We start from the raw sequence: 13,584 nt of genomic DNA on the forward strand, positions 1-13,584 counted from the left end.
TATAGACATGGAGCCCAAGGAAGAGTCTGCAGGAGCCTGGCACTGCACCCCTGCATTTTGTTCCTATCAAAATATGTGCTTCTATTATTTTTTAGAAGGTGGGCTTAGCCTTTAAAGAAAAGGCACTTTACAGCACTGCCAAGTAGGAAACAGATCCCACATAAGTAATATGGAAATACATAAGCCCCATGGGCATACATATTTACAAACCATACTAAGGAAAAAAAAAAAAATATATATATATATATATATATATATATATATATATACATTTTTTATTTTTTTTGGAGGAGTCAAGCATTTTCATTCTGACCAATCTGTTACTGTAGTGTTTGCAGGTCCCGCAACACTTGTAAGCCAGCATGGAGTCTTCCTTTAAAGTCCAACTGCTGGCTAAAAAAAGTGAGATGCTTAATGAACAAATGACTGCAAACTTAAATGATAAAATGCAACAAATCAAAAAGATCTGGAGTCCCTGGATCCAGTACTTAACGGGGGACCCCAGAGCCATTCTTGAATAGAATGGCCGGTGGGGGGCAAGAATCGGGGGCAGGGTCACTTTCTAAATCTCTAACTCTTTACTTCTTTCTCAACCTGTCTTTCTTTATGTTCAACCATCTCTTCTCTTCATCTCTAACTAAACTCTGACAAAATAATGAGGGTCATATTGCAGAGATCTAAAAACATTAACCTGGTCTTGGCATAGACCCCAAACAAAAAGTACTAACGTAGCATAGCTACATAGTTAGTAAGGTTGAATAAAGACACCAGTCCATCCAGTTCAACCTGAGTGAGTGTCTACAATTGTCCCTATCCCTGTACATTGTACACTCACATCGGTCCCTACCCTCAAGGAGCTCACAGTCCAAGGTCCCCATTCATATACCCTGTTTCCCCTAAAATAAGACCTAGTGTGATTGTCGGTGATAGCTGCAATGAAAGCCCTACCCCCCAAATAAGCCCTAGTTAAAGTCCTTGTAGGTCTTCTTTTCAGGGTAGGGCTTATTTTTGAGGAAACAGAGTAGGGCTTATTTGGGTGGTAGGGCTTATTTGGGTGGTAGGGCTTATATTGCAGCCAACACCGACAATCACGCTAGGTCTTATTTTAGGGGAAACAGGGTACTAGGGCCAATTTTGGACAGAAGCCATTTAGCCTACCAGTATGTCTTTGGAGTGTGGGAGGAAACCGGAGTACCCGGAGGAAACCCACGCAGGCACAGGGAGAACATGCAAACTCCAGGCAGGTAGTGTCATGGTTGGGATTCGAACCAGCAACCCTTCTTAGTGCTAGGTGAGAGTACTAACCACTACACCACTGTGCCAGCAATAATAAAAATGGTATCTCAGGTGGCAAATGTCAGTACAATCTTATAGAAAGTTTACATGTGTTATAATGTGTGATGCTGCAAATATCACCATGAAACTGTTTATTCACTTTGTACTTTTATTTACTATGGAAATTGTGAAAACTTGAAAAAAAATTAAAAAAAATAAAAAACATTGAAAAAAAAAAAGAAGTGAGATCCTTCTCTACCTGTCCCAGTATAGGAGGACGGTGATAAAACATTTGCTGAATTTCCTATTTACATCTCTAATTTCAGGCATTGTAGGATCATAAACTGAGGTTAAGGAATTACTAGCACACCTAAATACCCTATACTGCATATATAGAGGTATGTTATCTAGATGCCTTACCTTCTCCTCCAATGTTAGGTTGCTGCAATAATAAATGAAAATTGAAGGTTGTTACAACATTGTATGTCATCATAACTTTTCACATACAGTATATATACAACAGTAGTTCTCTGGAATAATATATATACCGGCCACTTTTTTAGGTAGACCTGTTCAATTGTTTGGTAACACAAACTGCTAATCAGCCAATCACATGGCAGCAACTCAATGCATTTAGGCATCTAGACATGGTGAAGATGACTTGCTTAAGTTCAAACCCAGCATCGGAATGGGAAACAAAGGGGATTTAAGTGACTTTGAACATAGCATGGTTGTTGGTGCCAGACGGGCTGTCTGAATATTGCTGATCTACTTGGATTTGCATGCACAACCATATCTAGGGTTTACAGAGAATTGCCCAAGAAAAATAAAATATCCAGGGAGCGGCAGTTGTGTGGACAAAAATGCCTTGTTGATGTCAGAGGCGAGAATGGGCAGACTGAAATGAAATGAAATGATAGAAAGGCCACAGTAACTCAAATAAGCACTCGTTACAACTAAGGTATTCCATCTCTAAATATACAACACATCAAACCTTAAAGCAGATGGGCTACAGCAGCAGAAGACCACACCGGGTGCCTGTCCTGACAGCTAAGAACAGGAAACTGAGGCTACAATTCGCACCTCCTCCCCAAAATTGCACAATAAAAGATTGGAAAAATGTTGCCTGGTCTGATAAATCTCGATTTCAGCTGCAACATTCAAATGGTAGGGTCCGAATTTGGAGTAACCAACATGAAAGCATGGATCCATCCTGCCTTGTATAAATGGTTCAGGCTGGTGGTGGTGTAATGGTGTGGGGGATATTTTCTTGGCACATTTTGGGCCCCTTAGTACCAATTGAGCATTGTTTAAAGAGCACGGCCTACCTGAGTATTGTTGCTGACCATGTCCATCCCTTTTTGACTACAGTGTACCCATCTTCTGATGGCTCCTTCCAGCAGGATAATGCACCATGTCACAAAGCTCCAATCATCTCACCACTGGTTTCTTGAACATGACAATGAGGTCACTGTACTCCAATGGCCTCCACAGTCACCACATTTCATCCAATAGAGCACCTTTGGAATGTGGTGGAATGGGAGATTTGCATTGTGGATGTGCAGCCAACAAATCTACAGCAACAGTGTGATGCTTGTAAACCAATAAATGCTGCGATATCCAAATGCTATCAAATAACTGTCACATTCAATACCATTAATATAAACTCCAAAATATAGTACTGTGAAATGTTGCAATCCTATGCATTAAATGCTGTACATGTATTGCAATCCTATGGAGTTAAAAAAATGCAATCTTATGCTATAATATCAGTGATAATCCTACGTGATTAAAAATTGCAATCATATGCGATAATGCTGCAATCCTATGCAGTTGGAATGTATTGCAATCCTATGCAGTTGGAAATTGCAATTTTGTGCTATAATACCAGTGATAATCCTATGCGATTTCCTATGGAAATTTTGTAGATATAGAATCACAATATATAGGTGCCTGAGGATTACCTTAAAAATGTACATGCTCTGGACTATGACTGGCTTTACTAGGCCCAACCGCCGTCCCACCTCCTGTATCGAGAAAACATAAATAAATGTTATCTGAGAACAATTCTAAAGAAAATAAAGGCCATACTGAAAGGATGCTCACATACCTGTATTTTGGGGGAATTGGTAATGCTCTTAAATACTGGGACATAAGCATGTAGAGCTGAAATTAATGAAGAAAGTTAAAGGAGTAAACCTTTTTAATAACAATTAAATAGAGCAGAGGTCTCAAAACTTTCTAAACAAATGGCCAGTTTGCTGTCCTTCAGACTTTAGGGGGACCGTTGCCAATAAGAGTAGAAAATGTCCTGTGTCAGTGGGCGTAAACAATGTCAAATCTTTAGTGGGAAGAATAATGCCCCATCATTGGTGTCAGTGGGAGAAATAGTGCCCCTTCATTGGTGTTAGCAGGAGCAATAGCGCCCCCTCATTGGTGTCAGTGGCAGGAATAGTGTCCCATCATTGGTGCAAGTGGGAAGAATATTGCCGCATTATAGGTGTCAGTGGGTGGAATAATGCCCGTCATTGGTGTCAGTGGGAGAAATAGTGCCCCGTCATTGGTGTCAGTGGGAGAAATAGTGCCCCATCATTGGTGTCAGTGGGAGAAATAGTGCCCCGTCATTAGTGCAAGTGGGAGCAATAGTGCCCCATCATTAGTGCAAGTGGGAGGAATAGTGCCCCATCGTTAGTGCAAGTGGGAGGAATAATGCCCCATCGTTAGTGCAAGTGGGAGGAATAATGCCCCATCATTAGTGCAACTGGGAGGAATAATGCCCCATCGTTAGTGCAACTGGGAGGAATAATGCCCCATCGTTAGTGCAACTGGGAGGAATAATGCCCCATCGTTAGTGCAACTGGGATGAATAATGCCCCATCGTTAGTGCAACTGGGAGGAATAATGCCCCATCGTTAGTGCAACTGGGAGGAATAATGCCCCATCGTTAGTGCAAGTGGGAGGAATAATACCCCATCGTTAGTGCAAGTGGGAGGAATAATGCCCCATCGTTAGTGCAAGTGGGAGGAATAATACCCCATCGTTAGTGCAAGTGGGAGGAATAATGCCCCATCATTGGCACAAGTGGGAAAAATTATGTCCCATCCCATTGGTGTCAGAAGGTGGAATGATGCCCATCATTGGCATCAGTGGAATAGTGCTCTGTTGTTGGTGTCAGTGGCAAGAATGATGCCCCCATTGTTGGTGTAAGTAGGAGCAGTAGTGCCCTAAGGGCCAGATAAAGGCCAGCAAAGGGCCACAGTTTGGAGACCACTGAAATAGAGCATTAGCAAACAATGTGGTGGTATTTATTTTTATTTTTTTATATTCTCGTTCAAAATTTTTTATTTTATGTTAAAATAAATTACATGTACAGAATATAAGACAAGTTATGTGATACCAGAAATAAAAAGTAGACATATTGAAGTACGGATGATACAAAGCAAAGAAGAATTTCAAGGTATTCTCGTGGGAATGACAATAAATGGCCTTTATATATTTTAGAATTTGAAAACATTCTTATAGCTGAGTTTTAAACATTTTAATCCCAAGAAAATATAAATATGTCTAAAAGAAAATATATGATTTTAAAGTTTTGACCATAACTTCTAAAGTATGTTTATAGTAATTATTATATAGTAGGGGAAGAACATAAAAGGTATATAGGAGGGGAAGGGGAGGGAATAATTCTCCGGAGGAGGTTTTATATATCATCTAATGTTGTAATTCTATAAAAAATCTTAATCACCATAACAATAAAACTCGGTTGTCAATATTATCTGACGTATAATATTTAATCCAGGGTTTCCATATGATATCAAACTTTGTCATCTGGTTTTTATCTATAGCGTCCATTTTAGCATGGATGAAAGATTGAATCATTCTACGTTTGGTTTCTGCAATATTCACCACATCTGTTTTCCACGCATTGGCTATAGTCTGCTTTGCGGCTATCAGGAGTGTAAGAACTAATTTGAATTGTTTCTGATTCAGAAAGGCTGGTTTTAAATTAAGGAGAGCTATAATTGGGTCTGGAAAAATTGGACGATCAAAAAATTTTGTAATTATCAGAAAGATCTTTTTCCAAAATGATTGAACAATTGAGCAATGCCACCAGGTATGTATATAGGTACCTTTTTCTGGACAGCCACGAAAGCAGAGGCCAGTGTTGTCTGTTGAGAATTTGGCGATTCTCGCAGGAACCAAATACCAGCGTGTGAGAACTTTATATGATGATTCAGACGCCAATATATTTATAGAGGAAGATTTTGTGAAAGACCATATGTTGGACCAAGACCTAGAATCGATCGTACAATCCAAATCTTTTTCCCACTTGGCCACATATTTAGGTATAACAGTATTAGAATTAGATATCAATTGTGTATACAATGATGTAATACAACCTTTAGCATGTGGTTCCTTGAGACAAAATCTTTCAAATTGAGAAATATTATTTAAGTTTACATTTAAATTGAGAAGAGGAGTATAAAAATCTTTGATTTGGAGATATCTGAATATTTCTGATTGTGGAAGCTTATATAATTCACATAGATCTGTAAAAGATTTTATTGATGTAGTTGAAGTTAAATTATATAGACAAGTGATACCAGCCTTAGACCAAGCTTTAAAGGTTTTGGGATATTTCCAGGCTGGGTAAAAAGTCGGATTCTTGTGGAAAGATAATAGCGGATTTTGTGGAGATTGCAGACCATTTGAATTTCTATACCTATCCCATATAGATAGAGAGTGGTTAGAAATGGGGTTATTTATAGACTTACGATCCGCAGGTTGTAACCATAATATATTGTTTATAGGAAGAGGATCACAGTCTACAGCTTCAATGAGGACCCATAAAGGAATCTCTGTAGAAGAGTGATATTTTGTTAATTGAGATAATTGAGCTGCCTTAAATATATGTTAAAGTCTGGGAATCCCAAACCACCCAAAGCTTTGGGGAGAACAAGTGTTTTTTTGAGAAGTCTGGGTTTTATTTTCCCCCAAGTAAATTTCGTTACTTTTTGTTGAATCAGCCTAAGAAAATATGCAGGAATATGAATCGGGAGAGTTCTGAATAAATATAAAAATTTCGGAAGAACAGACATTTTTATGATATTGATTTTCCCAAACCATGATATCGGCATTGATGACCAATTAGATAACGACCTTGTAATATTTTTTAATAGAGCTGGGTAATTAGCTGCAAATAAATCGGAGGGGTTAGGAGTAAACTGCACACCCAGATATGGGAGGCTATGATCTACCCACTTAAAGGGTAGTGAATTTTGTAAAGATTGTTTATCTTTTTCGACAAGTGAAATGTTTAATGCTGAAGATTTTTGAATATTGACCTTAAGGCCCGAAATAAATGAGAATTCTTGTAGTACAACCATAAGATTTGGGGCCGAAACATGTGGAGAAGATAGAAAAAGGAGAATATTGTCTGCGAATAAACAGAGCTTATGATGAAAGCTACCCATTTCAATACCTGTTATAGTGGGTTCCATCCTAATTCTTTGTGCTAAAGGTTCAATGAGTAAAGCAAATAATAATGGTGAAAGTGGACATCCTTGACGAGTCCCCCTCAGTATATTAAACTCGTCCGATTTGTACCCTGCATATCTGATATAAGCTTTGGGATCTTGATACAAACTAGAGATCCATTGTAAAAAATGAGGGCCGAATCCCCATTTGGAAAGGGTATAGTTCATATATGACCAAGATACTGTGTCAAAAGCTTTCATAATATCTAAAGAAAGAAAACAAGTGGGAATACGTTTTTTTTTTGCGGCATGTGACAGGAGTGTTGCACGTCTAATATTATCTCCTGCTTGACGTAATGGAATGAAGCCCACTTGATCACGATGTATTAGATTGCCTATAATAGTATTTAATCTGTTAGCTAGAATTTTGGCAAACATTTTTATGTCCAAATTTAATAACGAAATAGGGCGATAATTAGACCATATTGAATCGTCTGTGTGAGGTTTAGGGAGCATACAGATAATTGCAGTTAGGGTTTCTCTTCTAAAAGAATGACCTTCCAAAAGGGAATTAAAAGTGTTTGTCAAGACTGGAGATAGGGTGTCTACAAACGTTTTGTAATACAGCACAGAAAAACCATCAGGACCTGGCCTTTTATTTAGTTTCAGACTTTTGATAACTTCAGATACCTCTATAATTGACACTGGTTCCTCCATCATTTCCATTTGTGTTTTAGATAGTGTCGGTAGAGATATATGAGAGAAAAAATCATTTGCTCTAGAAGGGTCCAACTCATTATTAGAAGAGTATACATTTTTTAATTGTGTTTTGAATTTTTGTAATATTTTAAAGGATTATTTGTGTATACCCCCCTAGAGATTTTCAGACGTATCGGTTTCGTTGGGTTCTGGCAGGATTTTAATGCCCTGGCTAATAGTGTGTGAGGTTTATTCGCATTGATATAGAAATTGTGTTGTGATCTCTTGATGGTTTTATCCGCTGCTTCAGTAAGGAATAGATCAAATTCCAATTTAGCTTTGTCAAGATTTATTTTAGATAAAGAAGAAGGGTTATTTTGGAATGCTGTGTGACATTTATTGAAATTTGTTTCTAAAGTCTGACAAAGGATTTTCTGCTCTCTGTTGAATATGTTTACTTGCTGTAGACATATGCCACGGAGAACAGGTTTGTGTGCTTCCCATAATGTAGTCGGAGAGACGTCAGGTGTGGAGTTATATTTTATATAATCTTTGAGCGCAATTTCAATATTATTTTTATGAGCTGGATTTTTGAGTAGGAAATCTCTTAATATCCATGTTGGATCTTTTTTTTTTGGAATTATAGAGGCAACAGTAATGTAGCCTGCACTATGATCGGACCATGGGATGGGAATAATTTTTGTAGATATTATTTCTGAAATTAGCCCTATGGACATAAATATATGGTCTATCCTAGAGAATGAGTGATGAGGGAACGAGTAATGTGTGTATTGTCTCTTGGTTGGATTCAATTCTCTCCAAGTATCTACTAGGTTATGTTTTGTAATTAGTTTTGTTAAGAGTTGTTTGTCTGCTGTATGTGACTGTGGGATTGGTGATTTATCCAAAAATGGGAATATGGTCTGATTAGAATCTCCACATAGAATTGTAGTACCTATTTTATGGTGTTCTATAGTTTGAAATAAATGAGAAATAAAAGAAATAGGATTTTTGTTAGGAGCGTAGTATGATGTAATGGTGATAGCGGTATCAAGTAGGTGTCCTTTAAGAATCAAGTAACGACCTTCTGGATCCTTGATTTCCTTCATTAGTGAAAATGGTGTATTGCGATGGAAAGCTATAAGCACGCCTCGTTTTTTAGAGGAGGCCGAAGCTGTGTATACTTGGGAGTAGTCTTTACAGAAAAATTTGGGAGTGGATTGTGACGCAAAATGAGTCTCTTGGAGGCAAACTATATGTGCTTTCTTGGATGAAAATGTGCGGAGTGGTGGTATTTTTGCTGCTGGAATAGAACAGATGAAAATATTAAGGAAAAAGATTCCACACTTGATCCCCATCAACCCAGGCACCACTGGGTATAAGGGATTTCATAAACCAATGTAGACACTGAAAAGACACCCTAAATTACTCAACTTAGAGACCAGACATCCTATTCTTCTATAAACACCTTCTAATATCAAACAGTCAGTACTGTAAACAAGGTATTTTACTATACTAAATACACCTATCAGCAACATACAATATACATTTTCTTACCGTGCCCTACTTTATTCACTGATTTTTCCTTAGCTAGAAGAAATTCACCTGTAAAAAAAAAAGAATCAATTGTTAATGATTTATATACATTTACTGTAATTATATAATATTGCTATTATAGTGCTCAGCAGATTCTATAAATTCTAAAGCTGGCCATAAACTGTATGAATTTCAACCAGTTCCTGTAGGCTTAAAACTTGGCATTTACTTTACAGTTTTATTGTACAATATCTGTACAATTTCCTTTAGATTTACTGCACTAGAATAGATGGATGCATCCAGGTTAAGAGAGTGAGTTTTCAACGGACGGGGGCCAAACTCCAAAAAACATGATCTATGTTTAATTTGCATATTACCAGAATAAATAGGATTTGCAATGATCAGACATTCTCAAGACCTTTCTTTATGATACTCCTCACCCATTACTACAGTTTTCACAGGCTGAAGGGACCACCATATATGAGATCTGAGCAGCAACAGCCATGTCTACAAAGACAAAGGCTACCTCACACATTCCCTGATTCTGAATCAACAGGGATGAGGACTAAAGCTGGCCACTGGTGAATCAAAATGTGGCTGGTTTAGCAGGGATCAGAGAAATTTGAATCTATGTGTGGCTGTCATTGTTCGAATGGGAATGTTGGAAACGTTTTGTTGATCAGAGGCTGCAGCTGCTCTCCTAGCTAGGAGGGGGGATTCCTCCATCCACCTTCCTTGTCTAGATGGAGGAATCCATTGTTTTTTTCATTCAGCCAGGTGACTGAATGGAAAACACTGATCTATGGCCAGCTTTATTTCTTTTATTTTTATTTATTTATTTATTTTTTTAATGGACAATTTTTTTTAAAACATTTTGATTGTTTCAATACAAAAATAAAAATGCACAAGTACAAGAGGGGGTGATTAAATAAAATTGATACAGAGGGATCAAGAAATTGAAAATTATGATGGATCAACAGACTTCTGTAGGTGGCGTGGATGCACTTTGCAACTGGCCAGCTTTATTTTAAAGCTAAATTACATACAGTCCATACAGGTAGCTTGGCAATATGTTCACTTCAGGCTTCATGCACATGAGACGCCCATGCAAACTCTGCTGGACCGGCGTTTAGAAACGCCCATTTTGCCGCGATTTTTACCGCAATTTGGCGGCGTTTTACCGCGTTTGCACCTAGAAGCGTTTAGTTAAGCTAACATCTTAGACCCTCCCCAAGCTCAAAAAACAGTATTAACTGTTTCAGCAATTTTGTGAGACCAGAGTGAGTAGCAGCAACTGTGAGAGCAGCAGTGTACTTGTATTTAGCGTGTCACTTGCCACGTCACCTGCTACAAGTTGTGGATTGTCCACTTGCCACGTGACTTGCCACATCACCTGCCACAATTTGTGGATTACCCACTTTCCACGTCACCTGCACATTCACCTGCCAGGTCACTTGCCACGGCACCTGCCACAAGTTGTGGATTGTCCACTTGCCATGTCACCTGCCAGGTCACTTGCCACGTCACCTGCCACAAGTTGTGGATTGTCCACTTGCCACGTCACTTGCCACAAGTTGTGGATTGTCCACTTGCCACAAGTTGTGGATTGTCCACTTGCCACGTCACCTGCCACAATTTGTGGATTGTCCACTTGCCACGTCACCTGCCCCAAGTTGTGGATTGTCCACTTGCCATGTCACTTGCCACAAGTTGTGGATTGTCAACTTGCCACGTCACCTGCCACAAGTTGTGGATTGTCAACTTGCCACGTCACCTGCCACAAGTTGTGGATTGTCAACTTGCCACGTCATCTGCCAGGTCACTTGCTACGTCACTTCCCATGTCACCTGCCACATGTTGTGGATTGTCCACTTGCCATGTCACTTGCCACTTCACCTGCCACGTCACTTGCCACAAGTTGTGGATTGTCCACTTGCCACGTCATTTGCCACCTGCCATGTCACTTGCCACAAGTTGTGGATTGTCCACTTGCCACGTCACTTGCCACATCACCTGCCACAAGTTGTGGATTGTCCACTTGCCACACCACCTGCCACGTCACTTGCCACAAGTTGTGGATTGTCCACTTGCCACGTCACTTGCCACCTGTCATGTCACTTGCCACAAGTTGTGGATTGTCCACTTGCCACGTCACCTGCCACAAGTTGTGGATTGTCCACTTGCCACGTCACTTGCCACAAGTTGTGGATTGTTCACTTGCCGCATCACTTGCCACAAGTTGTGGATTGTTCACTTGCCGCGTCACTTGCCACAAGTTGTAGATTGTCCACTTGCCACGTCACTTGCCACATGTTGTTGATTGTCCACTTGCCACGTCACCTGCCACAATTTATGGATTGTCCACTTGCCACCTGCCACGTCACTTCCCACCTGCCATGTCATTTGCCATGTCACCTGCCACAAGCTGTGGATTGTCCACTTGCCACATCACCTGCCAGGTCACTTGCCACGTCACCTGCCACAAGTTGTGGATTGTCCACTTGCCAAGTCACTTGCCACATCACCTGCCACAAGTTGTAGATTGTCCACTTGCCACGTCACCTGCCACAAGTTGTGGATTGTCCACTTGCCACGTCACCTGCCAGGTCACTTGCCACGTCACCTGCCACAAGTTGTGGATTGTCCACTTGCCACTTCACTTGTCACAAATTGTGGATTGTCCACTTGCCACCTGCCATGTCACTTGCCACAAGTTGTGGATTAAAGGTGTAAAAAAAAAAAATACTGCGCTGTGAAAAGATGTGTTCTACCCAGCTGCCAACACTACTGAAGACTACACAGTAACATACAAAAATTAAAACATAAAAGTGTGGCGCTTAGGTGGCAACAAACCACATGAACCAGTAAGGCACTAATTCAAGCAAAGAAAATTACATACACTTCAAAAAAAAGAAAATATGTGTAAATTCTGTTGTATATCAAGAGATCTTACTACCAGGTGTAAGAGTGCATGAACCTCATGCACATAAAAGGTTAAGGTAAATAAAATTAATTTAAAATATACAGTCCATCAAGTGAACGTCTAACAGTCCTTGAAATGTGTAATATCAATCACAATTCCAAACTTGAGGTGACGTGATAAAAGGTGAAATTCAACTTCTGATGTGTAGAATAATACCACCACCACCGTGATAAAGAAGGGGAGAGGAGGCTTACAAAATGACGTGGACTCAGAGGAAGGCTTACGCCTCTCGAGTCATATGGGCCTGTAGGTTAGCAAACCAGATAATCATACATCTAGTATGTAATCTCCCGCAAGTCTTCAGGTCATGAAATCATCCGTAGCGATCCTCCTATAGTGCTCATCCCACGAAAATAGGGGGCTCAGGTATCAAAGACCATGGAAGTAGAAAACTAGCATAGCGTGATACCGTTTTAACATCCAATTTATTAAAAAATAATAATAAAATTACACTCACATTTGGTTCAATCGTAATAACATTGTCAGAAAGTAGCGATGTCTGTAAGGGGGTCCACCCGACGCGTTTCAACTAAACAGCCGTCCTCTGGGACACCCCTGCTTAGTGCAATGTAAAAATCAATATCACACACTTATGTTACCTTTATCATTGAACACCCCTTTCTCAAAAAAGAAGCATATCTTGTCTCCACTGGTAAGGAAATAATCAGCGCTCCCCTGTAAGGATACAATTAAAGATACTTTAAAGTGATATTATACACCATTTTAACCAACACAGGAAGTCACATGCTTTGGAAAGTTTTGCCCCCAACACCTGAGGTCATCATCCTCTTTTCTAACCATTTTCCTAGTCATCCATGAATGTTATTAAAGTGACTTTAAAGCCAAATTGTTTAACATTTTAAATTAGATGCGAATAGTATGACTTTCACGCTCTTGCTATTCTTTTCAAAAATTCCTCTTGGCTCTTGCTCCACTAACTCTGCCCCAGCCCCACTGACTGACTTCTGGAATGTGGGTACCCCTTGTAACTCCCAGGACCTATTGAGTCCCACCAGATTTTCCAGTATGGGCATGCTGCTGTATAGAGCTAAAACCTTATGTGCAGCTGTTCCTAGCACGGCACACAAGCAGATGGAGAGGCACAAAGGCAAAGCCACCCCTCATCCTCCATATCAGTTGACAACGGCTCCTAAGTCAGCATGGCTTTGGCTCTCTGTTCCTCTCGCTCTGATAATGTCCGCAGTAGAGCTGCATGATTCTGGCCAAAATGAGAATCTCAATGTTTTTGCTTAGAATGAAAAGATCAGGATTCTTGCACGATTCTCGCAACGTAAAATCTTTCACATTATACAAAAAAAATTGGGCTAATTTTACTGGGTTTTTTTTTTTTTTTTTTCAGTAAAGTATTTTTTTCCAAGTATTTTTTTCCTGCGCAAATACAGTGTGACATAAAATATTGCAACAACCACCATTTCTTTAGGGTCTCTACTAAAAAATATATATATATTGTTTGGGGGTTCTAAGCAATTTTCTAGCAAAAAAAAAAATTATTTTAACTTGAAACCAACAAATGTCAGAAAAAGGTTTAGTGTTTAAGTGGTTAAACTTTCCTCACTTACACAGGAAGTCTATTCCTTTGACAAATTGTTACAA

The 13,584-nt window shown here is 39.5% G+C and overlaps 1 protein-coding gene across 3 annotated transcripts in view; it reads right to left on the bottom strand.

Moving 5' to 3' along the window:
- The window catches only part of PHYHD1 (phytanoyl-CoA dioxygenase domain containing 1), a 44,263-nt gene that overhangs the window by 20,980 nt on the left and 9,699 nt on the right, over positions 1-13,584 (bottom strand). Inside the window, exons 3-7 of one of the 3 annotated variants that reach the window (XM_077478590.1) lie at positions 12,570-12,645; positions 9,009-9,056; positions 3,386-3,441; positions 3,240-3,302; positions 1,696-1,717 (exon numbers count right to left, since the gene is read on the bottom strand). In XM_077478590.1, the coding sequence (XP_077334716.1) occupies positions 1,696-1,717; positions 3,240-3,302; positions 3,386-3,441; positions 9,009-9,056; positions 12,570-12,645 (265 nt within the window). The other 2 variants (XM_077478583.1, XM_077478579.1) reach the window with 2 other exon arrangements.

The sequence above is a fragment of the Lithobates pipiens genome, unplaced genomic scaffold, assembly GCF_037356315.1.
Source record: "Lithobates pipiens isolate NorthernLeopardFrog02 unplaced genomic scaffold, aLitPip1_a1.2 Scaffold_1, whole genome shotgun sequence".
Classification (NCBI taxonomy): Eukaryota; Metazoa; Chordata; class Amphibia; order Anura; family Ranidae; genus Lithobates; species Lithobates pipiens.